Source organism: Lycium barbarum, chromosome 2 (assembly GCF_019175385.1).
Source record: "Lycium barbarum isolate Lr01 chromosome 2, ASM1917538v2, whole genome shotgun sequence".
Lineage (NCBI taxonomy): Eukaryota > Viridiplantae > Streptophyta > Magnoliopsida > Solanales > Solanaceae > Lycium > Lycium barbarum.
The window spans coordinates 8,120,663-8,132,996 of NC_083338.1; the positions used below are offsets into that span (position 1 = coordinate 8,120,663).

Sequence of the window (12,334 nt, forward strand, 5' to 3'; positions counted from 1 at the left end):
CTAAGGTAAATGACTAAAGTTATAAATACACACACATATATATAAGATGAAGTATATGCACAAACACACACACATATATAAGGCAATCCACACTTGATCCATACTTACCCCTTCGCCTACTCCAATACAGCTCAAATTATCCTAAGACTTTAGAAATGGCATGGGGACTAGGTCTTGATCCCGTATTTCCGATGTCGCACAAGTTCCAAGGGGTTTTGATGAACCCCATGCATGGCTAGCACCGCGAGATTAAGAAAACCCCGAATTACCACACTTGGCCTTAGATTTATTTGGGCCTTATTGACAGAGGACAGAGAGAGCACAAAACCAGAAGTGCTATGGACATACAAGTAACATGCTAGAAGTTGGTGCAATTTCAATAAGCAGCCAGAGCAATATACAAGTTTACTGTCACGACCCAACCCCGTAGGCCGTGACTAGTGCCCGAGTTGGACACTCATATCGCCTGTTAACTATAACCATTTACAGCTAGCATATCGAGAACTTATTTGTATAAGAAGGCAAGACGTTATTTTTAACCCGTCACATATATGCATGTCATAGCCACCTGTCTCCTGAGGAGTTACAATTTCCAACAACAAACATATATATATCTACGCAAGCCGACAAGGCTGCCACTACACGCAACATCCCAAACATATATATATATATATATATATATATATATATATATATATATATATATATATATATATATATATATATATACGCAAGCCGACAAGGCTGCCACTACGAATGGGTACGTCCCAAACATAAGTCATATCCATACAACGAAACAACAACTATATACAGACCCACACAAATGTCCACAGACCTCTAAGAGTAATGACAGTGTCATATGACGGGACAGGGCCCCGCCGTACCCCGAACAAACACATATATATACAACAAAAGGGATTTTTACCACAAGCTAGGCTCCGGAACAAAGGAGCAATCCCAAGTAGCTGAATAGATATCCTAGGCTGGCGGATCTCCGAAACGAACGTTTGCACCTGCGGGCATGAACGCAGCCCCCCGAAGAAAGGGGGTCAGTACGGAATATGTACTGAGCATGTAAAGCATGAAATATAGTACATAAAATCATACTGAGACAAGGAGTGTAGGATCTAATGCAACAAACAGAAATCCATAAAACTTACCTTTGAACATAATTCATATTTATCAATCTCATACCAAAATCAATATAGAGTTTAGTAGTCAAAGCTGAATAATCATTCTGTACATAACATATATAACGTGTCCCGGCCCTCTAGTGAGGGGCTCGGTAATTAAAATCATAGCATTATAAACATGTACATATACGTGTCCCGGCCCTCTAGTGAGGGACTCGGTGAAATAATGATCATATGCCATCCTGGCCGCCATCCCCGTATCATCATGTCATCATATCATCATACCATCATATCATCATATATATATATATAACGTGTCCCGGCCCTCTAGTGAGGGACTCGGTGAATAATATAGTAAATATGCGCACGAAAACGTGTCCTGGCCCGGGACTCAGTGAAGGATGTAACGGTAAGCACGAGCAGAATAATAAGCAACCACATACATGCAATCATATTTGGAGACTCAATAGATAAGTAACTAATCATCTTTCAAGTGTCAGGATAATAATCATATTCAGTTCTTTCTAAATCTTTTTACAAACTATAGCAAGGAACGTTTCAGGATTCATATACATGTATCAATCTAACATGATATGGCTTTTGAAAGTCAAGTATGACTCTAATTATGCCATTCTTTAAGAGTAGGAATTTCCATACATCATTTGTTAGTCAATCATATAGTAGGCTCGTGACAATAACATTATGGAATGAATAGAATCATAAGTCATGCTTGGAACTAGAGAGTAGAGTTTACCCCAAGGCTCATATCATTTCTTACTTACGTCTAGGACATGCCAAAAGAAGGAAGGATTAGGCTTTACATACCTTTAGCGTTTAGTCGAATTATAACTCGTACTCGCTGCCCAATAGTACCTTATCCTATATCAAGATATCACGAGTTACGATTAGTCCACGAGGGAATTCAATACGTGTATTTTAACGATAATAATCCCTTTCTAACATTTTGACGACGTTTCGTTCGCATTCAACCCAACTAGTATTCCAAGCTAATATTGTTAGTCATACTTTCAAGTACCAACCCGGGATTATTTAAAACAGTCCCCTATTCACGGCCAAACAGCCCACACAACATTACCATTTTCAATTCGAAATTTTCCAACTTCAATTACAACGACAACAACACAACATTACTTATATGATTATTAGAACTGTTTTAGCATCATTTTAATTCTTAAAACAGCCCACAAACCATTTCAATTTCAACTTGAATCATTAACTCCTTCTTCACTAAACGTCCATAACAACAATCAACATTCAAAATACACTAATCTACCCCTTTCATTAAAACAGTCCACGGTTTGGACTGTTTTTCTACTTCAACATAAATCATTTCTTTTACACCTCAACTCACATATTCATAAGGCATACAATGCACCACAATGTCCATAACAACAAAAATTAAATCATCACATAAAACAGTCCATTAATCCCTCTAAACCAGCCCCTACACGGCTTCAACATAACCAAAACAACTTCATGATTTTCATTCGTTTATTCATACTATAACGCATTCAATCCATTCCCAATACATGTACAAGAAGATTAAGCATTATTCCATATAAGCCTATAGCACACGGCTCACTTCAACTTCAACAAAAATAGTCCAATACCAACATGCACAATCATATACATTCAATTCACCACCAAACATATGAAAGATGATCAACTCTTACCTTGTCACTCAATCCTTCAATCGGCTAGCTCTTCAAATTCACTTCTTGAATTTCAACACTTGTTCTTGCTATTCCAATGAATGCTACACGTTATTGTACACCTTCAAAGGGGTTAAATTGCTTGAGAAACTGAATTTTGATCAACTTGGAGCAGCCCTATTCTCGGCCAGCTCTAGCCGAGACCCTCTCTCTCTATCTCTAATGTTCTTAACTTTGTGAAGATGCAAATGATTTAGTTAGTGTAGAATGAATCAGCATTCTTACTATATAAATATATGATGTCCATGGGTTGGACATGTGTCCCACTCAATATTTGAGTCAATTATCATTGACCATCTCCACATACATACACGGCCACACTTGGCTTTGTTTAATGGACTGATTTAGTTTTTAATCCCACTTAATAATATAATCATGGTTAATTTAATCCCAATTTTCCATTAATACTTCTATACCAAACGAAATTTTATGGGCAACTTGTGACTTGAAACGAAATCGGAAGTTAAAGTCTCTACTTCGTACCTTAAAATAGTCTTGTTTTTAACTTGTCGCGTTTAGCTTAAAATGTCTCAATGCATAAAAATACGGGATATAACATTTACACACTGAAGCAGACATTATGGAGAATCTTGATGTCACAAAATGGCTCTTAACAAATCCAAACACAACTTCTATTGAAGGGGGCAAAGGCAAGTAGCACTAGTACTTGCAAACAAAGGGAAGAAAACAGGCAGTTGCCCAGGACAAACAAGATAAGCCAAAAATAATTGTATAGGCTCAAACAATTAAGCACGATGACAGCCAATCTCAAGAAATACTTGTATAAGCATCTCATGTCCAGCAGATGATAGCCAACCTCAACCAGTTAAACCAAATATGACTAGACTTAGGCAGGTATGTCAAGTATGCACACTAAAGTGAGAAGAGATATGTTTAAATTTATTCAGAGGAATGTGAACATCAACCATGATCAGTCAAAAAATTTGAAGAGAGTCAAATAAGTACAATAGGGTGATAGCTATGTCATGGCATCACAGGAATGGGCAAGGGAAAACCAGGTTGATAACCAACTCAAACATCAATGCAGAGCTATGTGGAGTATGATTTCATATAGTAATGATGCAGAGGTGAATACTCTCAAGTATAAGGGGGCACAATAGCAGACTTATCATGGGTTTAGAGTTAACAATGGCCTTGCAGCTTGGCTAAGAGCTCAACACACTCATGCAGGCAATACAGGGATCAAGTTCTAGTCATAGAATGCATGACCAGGTGTAGGTAGCAATGCCAAGCAAGATGGAGTGCCTTGAAGGTCATGAGATCACACACAGAGATACAGCAACCAAGACAAGGTCAAAGCATGATCATAAAAAAAAAAGGTTTCCCTCCACAGGTGCATGTAAGGAAAGTGTCAATGGCACTGTCACATAGGTATAGGGTAGGTAAAACACAAGGCTGGGGACTTCAAATGACTCACAATAGTTTGGTCCTAGCTCTATGCCATGGGAGGGGACAAGACAGAGTATCAATAAAGAAGCAACACACACAGTCATAGACAAATGGGGGTTTAAACAATATTTCAACCCAATTTCAAACAAACAAGGCTCAGGGACCTACAAATATTTCAGACAAAAGGATTTTCAAAAAGGGAAGCAAAGTAGGGGTCACATAGCACTTAGACTGGGCAGATATTTGCAGTAGCCTATTTGGTTCTAGGTGTATTTTTCCTTCCCTGTTAGACATGATTAGACTGTTCTCCCTTACTTTTATTTAAACATAGGCCACTTAAAGCTATCTTGAACCTAGCTTGACATACCAACCTTTAGAAGAACCTTTTAGACTTAATCACATCACAGCCACTCAACCCACATGTCCTACTCAGGAGCAGTCTAACAGATTTCCATATATCTTTTTTACCATAAACAGAAACAACCAAACTAAAGGCACAACAAAGTGAAACATCTTGTTCAAGTTAACGCTCTCCCCCTGCCTCTCACCCCCCTAAAATCACCCCCCTTTTTAAAACCTTTGTTTCAATATACCTTAGTACAACCCCAAAGTGCCAAGTTTTATCAAATAGGTAGGGTTTAGGTGAGGCAACAAGAATTAGGCCAAACAAAACTGCCAAGTAAAATGAGTATAAATCCACAAAAAGCACACATGACATTTGCCAGTTTTGGAACCAAAACACCATTAGAGAACAGACATGGTCTGACCAGGTCCAACACATGAAAACTTAAAGCTTTCAAACAGACCAAATCATTTGAAGGAAGACAATGTGATACCTAGACTGGGTCCAATTCTACTTAGACTTTTCAGCCTCTCCAACAAGTATATGTCCAGGTAGGACATTAGCAAACAGGCTGAGGCTCAACATGATGAGCCTTTGCCATTTTTTAACACACAACCTCATTAAATAAGTAGTAATCATGTTGGGTTCAAACATAGGTAAGCTTAACTTTCTAATGACACTCGTGATCAAGCAGGACAGACCATGATCCTCTGGCTCAAGTCATCAGACTCCCAACTACCATATAATCACACAGGTCAAACAATGATCAGACTTGACTCATCCTAGCAAGCTTCTAACATGACAGGGCCTCACTCTTCCCATGACACATATGATCAAACAAGACAACTATGACCAACTGGGTTCAAGATGTCAAACTCCCAACCAACATTACCACATAAGAAAAGCAATGCCCAGATTGGGTAACCTACTTCAGACAAACCTCTTGGCCCTTCCCCTTTATCAATCCCCAGCCCAAGACAAACTCTCACTGAGAAATATCAGGACACGAGGCAAATCAGGTTGCTCAATGAGCTTGTGATTTCAAACTAGCCTTATGAACCTAATTTTATTATATGAGATACACATGACTAGGCCATTCATAACTTCAACAGACCTATTTTGACCTTAATTCACAACACAAAACCTGGACTAAGCAGTACACTAGCATGAACCACAAACTAGACCCTTGAATGAAACACTAAAAAGTATTTAGACAGTCATGATAAGATAAAAAAAAATCCAGAAGGAAATCCACATTAGGAAAACTCTCTCCCACTCAGACTATGGTCCCAAAACTACCTTCAAAAGTTCTTTAATCACAACTGAACATCCAAGGGCACAAGTAGGGAAGCTAAATGAAAATATAAGTGAGGCAGGTTCATTAGCTTAGTATTCTACCCTATGTTAGGTGCTAGGAAAAAGGAACAAACTTGTTGTGCAAAGCATGAACAAAGATCCAGACTAAGAAGTTGAGTCAAAACAATCTAATCAGTTTGAAAATTATTCTATAACTCACATGAGACTCCCTAATTGAGTAAAAATATAGAAAAGATAAAAAGGGAATCACAACAAGTACCTCAGGTTTGAGCTTTGTTTTAAAACCACAGGCAACTATATGGACTAGGCACAATGTGGACACCAAGACTAAGAAGAAAAGGAATGAACCAAACATATTGACTTGGACATCTTATCCTAGACCATGTACACACGTTAACTAAATATAGTGCAAGCAGAACCAAGATATATAAAGGATGACCAGCTCATACACTAACTCACACCCCATCATAGACCATACAACCATGTTACCTAAACACCACATCAAACAGGAACTGAGCATAAGGAACCATGACTATTTAATCTTCATGACAAACTCTCACATACTCCTATCAACTAGGCACAACATAAGTAGAATTCAAGTTAAGGAAAACAATGAACTACAATGCCAGGTTAAACAGAATCTTTAACAACTAAACTAAACTAAGCTAAACCAAGCTAAACACAACATAAATAAGAAAAACAATAAAGTAAAGCACTGCCTTAACTAGAACCTTTTGAACTAAACATGACATAAAGTAATAAAAAGCATTAAACTAAAGGGCATTTACCTTTGGTGAGTGCAACCGGGGCACAAACGATGGATTAGGAGGCCTTTATGCTCCAACTCCAAACTCAAGCCACCACGAACACCAACAACAAATAAAAATATATGAATTTTAGAATTAGAAACTTAAAGAAATTTAATCTTTAAAACTAAAATTTTTTATTTTGGAACTTTCAAGACTAAAAATGGCAAATTTTCAGTCTATCTGTGGTTTCCAACTCTCTTACTCCAATGAATGGGGGTTTATATTTATAGAAACCCTAGAATAGCTTTGAAAACTACCACTACCGATGTGGGACTTGCAAATTTATGCAAGTCCTACTCACAAACTCAAACGTACGGTCCAGATCTTGTGGTACAACAATGATATCAATGGCTTACAAGCCTCTATACCGACATAATGGCAGAAAAATAAAAAAGAAGGGAGTTGTACCTTTAAGGGTTTGTTTGGCCTAATTTTGTGGAGAGAAGGAAGAAGCATTGAATGTTTTGCCTTCTCTCTTCATGCCACCAGTTGTTTGAGATGGGAAGGGACCGTAAAAAGGGCGGAGGGTAGGTGGTGAACAGGAGGCGACGCTAGGGTTTTGTTCCCTAGCTACCTCCCTTCTCTTTCTTTACAAATAGACCCCTAGGTTCTTTCTTTTTTGTGGGCGGAGGCGAGAGTACAATACTCCCCCCATTTTAACTCTTTATTGGACCGGGTCTCGATCCTTTGGGCTGGGCCTGGTCCATTATTTTTCTGAATAAAGAGCTAGGCCAATTCCCTTTATACATATACGTATATATGCATAAAAGGTCGGGGGGGGGGGGGGGGAAATAAACTAGTAAATAAATAAGTCAAGAAAAACTAATTATTAGTCCATTGGGACTTAAAATAATTTAAAACATGACTCATAAATAAAAATAAAAATCATTTTGCAGATACTGCTTTGAATTAATTAACCAGATAAAAGAGAAATTAATCAACTACACAAACGCACACAAAATCAAGATTTAAATGTCACGACCCGACTAGGGGTCGTGACAGGTACCCGGGGCTAACCACCGAGCACCACTCATTCCCTTACTTATTATACTCATTAAGTGTTCTTTTATCAAATTCATACGCAAATCATAGAAAAATCATTTTTCGTTTAGAAACATAATTACTTTTATACACATAAGCCTTTCGGCTATCAAAATAATAATACATACACAATAGTAGCATCGTGAGACCATACTACCCACACGTGCGTATCTACGAGTCTCTACTAGAGTACTAGACATATGAACGGGACAAGACCCGTCGTTCCCAAAATACATATACATATATCTACACAAAAGAATAAACCAAATAGAACCTCCAGAACAATGGAGTGCTCTCAAGTCAGCTAACAACTCCTACGAGTCTGGATCACCTCCCTGTCTACCTGTGGGCATGAACACAACGTCCAAAGAAAACAGACGTCAGTACGAACATTGTACTGAGTATGTAAGACATGAATGAAATGAACATGATGGAAGAATCATAAACCATAAGAGGAAAATAGAACCTGCATGAGTTTTATAGATGAATACATTTCATACGTATATCGTATATTTATATAATCATAGTAAATTTATCATCATAACGTGTATATCATTGCATCCTCATCTTCATCGTTAACCCGCGTCCGGGTAACCATCATACGCCGCCCACTAGTGGTGATCATGCCCGGTCCTCTAGGCACGATGTAAACATAGCAGCCCGCCTTAGCGGTGACATGCCCGACCATTTAGGCACGGTGGAATCGTATGCAGCCCGCCTTCGCGGTGACATGCCCGGCCATTTAGGCACGGTGGAATCGTATGCAGCCCGCCTTCGCGGTGACATGCCCGGCCAACTAGGCGCGGTGGAATTGTATCGTCACATAATCATTCATAAACTTAACCTTTTCGTACCTTACATACGTATATCATAAACTTATATTATCGTATATCTCATAGACATATCATGACTTAGCATCACTACACATTTATCATCAAAACATACATTAGGACTTGAAGGCAACTATGGTTATGTCGAGGTGACATAATGTCGTGAACCCCCGATCATATTATGGAGTAATCATCAACATCATCTCTCACCTTGAAGGAACTAACAATTTAAGGTGAGTGTACACAAAGAAAAACATCAATGAAACCATACATAGAATTATTAGCTTCATGGACCTCTTACTTTACTTTAGGATTCTTTATACTTAACTCATCATCATCATTGTCTTGCTCGTCGTATCTCTTTTCTTTACCTCATACATATATAGCTCATTACATTCGTTGACTCGTAGTTCCTTTGTTTAGGAAGATTATGGAAGTCTAGGAGATTCGTTTCATAGGAGTCATGCCATAGGAAGAAGGGACCAGCCTTACATACCTCTTTCGTTTAGCAGTTTTATCGCTTGATCGTTCTCCTTTGATGCTCGCGTTTCTACCTTCAAGAGGATTTGCATCAACATTAGTTAATCGATTACAAGAACGCGCTTACTAAAGCTAACGAAAATTGGGCAGCATTTCCTTTGTTTATACAACTTTCCCCATATTCTATATTAACTTCCAAACATTCATAATAACATTTACAATATAATAGACAACAATCATCATTCACCTATATTACCCACATTTCACAATTTCACCCCCATTTCTCCATAATCATGGTCATAGTTCATTTTTGCATTTTCTCACATATAATACTTATCCCATGTTCTAAATGTCATTCATAACATACTTACAATCACAACACATCAATATTCATAATTCACTCCAAACTACTATTCAACAATGACACTATTCACACATTCATGACCCAATTTCTATATCTTTCTACAATCCAAGTGTTTTAACTTTCAACCCCTTAAACAACATAGAATGATCATAAAACTCACCTTAGATAATGAAAGAATAAGCTTGGAGTGGAAATTCTCTTCTTGCACAAAAACCCTAGTCCACTTCCCTTGGGATTTATTGACTTAGATGAACTTTGGTAGGTTTCTTACACTTGATTTTGTGGGTTTAATGTAGTTGATCATGGATTTCTCTTGGTTTCTTGTGGATGGAGAGTGGAGAGAATTCTAGAGGTTTCTATGTCCAAAAATGGTGAAATAATGAGTTAGGGTCGAATTTGGTCTATTTATAGTGGTCCAGAAAATTCTGGACCGACACAACATGCTGCAAGCTTTGCTAGACGCAAAGCGTGCGTTGCTAGCCGCATCTTGTGTCGCAGACCTCGCAACATCACCAAATTTCACTGTCACACTTTGTTGCGCAACTGCGTGGCCGCAAAGCGCGCTTTGCTGCTCGCATGTTGCGCCACAAAGTGCGCCATAATGCGACATTTTACCAAACTTCCACCGAAACTTAACTCCGATGATCCGACGAGTCTTAAACCTTCCCGAGGCTTACTAAACATTGTTTTCCTCCATTATATACACAAGATGGACATATCTATCCCCATGACCTCAAAAAATTTATCCTACATTCCAAGGCTAGGACAATTAGCATTCGACGAAACTCAACGTATGAAAATGAGAGGTGTAACATTAAAGGGTAAAGATGGTCAATTCTTTCAATTACTCAAAATACCTTGGACAGTAATATGGAATAAAATCATCAATTAATATAATTTTTCCTTGATTTAATTAATGAGACAAATGATTATCAAAAAGGGTTTTCTTGCCCCTTTGATTAATTTCAACAATAAAAGAAAATTCTTCAAATATAGTTAAAAAATTAAAATTACCCTGGAGACTTCTTTATCAATTTGAAAAGGTGAAACATTATCCCAATTGATTTTATAAAAAATTATCTAGACCCTTTAGGAGACGCAACTGATTTTATTTACTGTCCAAGGACTCCGAGCACTTAAAATAAATTAGGGGAGGTAAAAAATTAGGTGTCAACAATACTCATATTTCAATTATATTAAATTCTTACTTGTAGTATATAATTAGTTTTACAATAATTGTGAAGTTATTAAAATAGTATAAGACCATTAAATCCATAACATTTATGATTTTTTTTTGGTCAAAAGTTAAAATTTTATTTCAACCAACTTGAAGTATTTACACAGCCTGCTCATTGGACTCTAGAGTCAGGAGCTCTCAGAAACATACTCTGGATTCCTATACACTGTCCCCTATGTTACTTCACCAATGGTGATTGAACATGGTTCCTCCAGTGTGTACATCATTTTCTAACATCGAAAATCTATTTAAGGACATTAATGCTCTTTGCCACTTACAATTTTGTCCTATTTTGTGAAGCATCAATACTATTTATCTAACTTCCTCTTCCTTGGATCTCTTTTGTTGTTGAAATCTCCTTGTGTTTCTCTCTATCCATATGTGATAAAGTGTAGCGGCTAATGTGATACCAAGAGCAGTGTATAGTGGATTTCTTCCTATTATTCTCTGGGCCATCCATGCTACCTTATCTTCCCAAGAGCCAATTGGTCTGTTTATTCTAATCCAAGATAGTAGAGTCTTCCATATAAATTGAGAATGGGAGCATTTGAAGAAAAGATGGTCTAGATTTTCTACTGCATTTGTCTCGTATAGTACACACTTCTTTGCAACTTGGATTCCCCATTTTTGTAGTCGATCAACTGTTGCCAATCTCCTTTGAATAGCTAGCCACAAAATGAACTGATGTTTTAGTACCAGTCCTTTCAACAACACCAATTGCTTCCTTGGAACTTTAGGCCAGGTAGGTTGCATTGTCCTATAAGCTTTACTTATACTGAATTTATCACCAGACACAAAGGCATTAAGCTCATCTATTCCATTGTTCAGTACTTCTCTCATATCAAAAATTTTCCTCACCACCCAACTTGGTTGTTTGGGTGTGATCATATTCTGTAACTCCTGCCCCTTAATATATATGTTGTGTATCCATATTACCTATAGTCGATCATTTTTCTTAGTTAAGGCCCATAGCAGCTTGGCAATAACTGCTTTATTCCAGATGCTTGAGTCAATAATATCTAGGCCTCCTGATGATTTTGTCTAACATAATTTTTCCCAAGCCACAGGTGCTCTTTTGTTGTTTTCACTGGATCCTTGCCAAAGAAAGCTTCTGCATATTTCTTTGACTTATTGATGTACTTTCTGAGGCAATAAAAACACTTGTGCCCTATAGGTTTGTATTTCAAACAGTACACTTTTGATAAGCTGCATTCTACCACAATATGATAAGAATCTGGTTGTCCAACATTTGATTCTTGCCACAATTTTTTCAATTAGTGGCATACATTGAGCAACACTTAACATTTTTTAGGATAATAGAACTCCAAGATATTTAAAGGGGAGGGATCCAACAACAAAGTGTAGTTCTTGCAGTATTTGTTCTCTAATCTCAGATGTTACCCCAGCCATATAAATAGAGCTTTTTTTCATATTGGCTTTCAGGCCAGATGCTTCTAAGAACTGAGTGAAGGCTTGCATCAGGAGTATCATGGAGACTCTGTCTGCCCTACAACATAACAATAGATCATCAGCAAAATAGATATGTGTTATGTTAAGTTTGGCACATATTGGGTGGAAGTTGAAATTTGGATTTAGCCGTAGTTGCTTCAGAGATCTGCTCAAGTATTCCATCACCA

At 37.7% G+C, this 12,334-nt stretch overlaps 1 protein-coding gene across 1 annotated transcript; it reads right to left on the reverse strand.

Moving 5' to 3' along the window:
• Nucleotides 1–11,009: 11,009 nt before the first annotated feature.
• On the reverse strand, nucleotides 11,010–11,537 carry LOC132628307 (uncharacterized). The gene has a single exon (XM_060344105.1). The coding sequence runs from the start codon at nucleotides 11,535–11,537 to the stop codon at nucleotides 11,010–11,012; it is 528 nt and encodes a 175-aa protein (XP_060200088.1).
• Nucleotides 11,538–12,334: the final 797 nt, after the last annotated feature.

Coding starts and splice junctions, on each gene's coding strand:
- LOC132628307 (XM_060344105.1), bottom strand. CDS start 11,537: ATGAGAGAAGTACTGAACAATGGAATAGATGAGCTTAATGCCTTTGTG.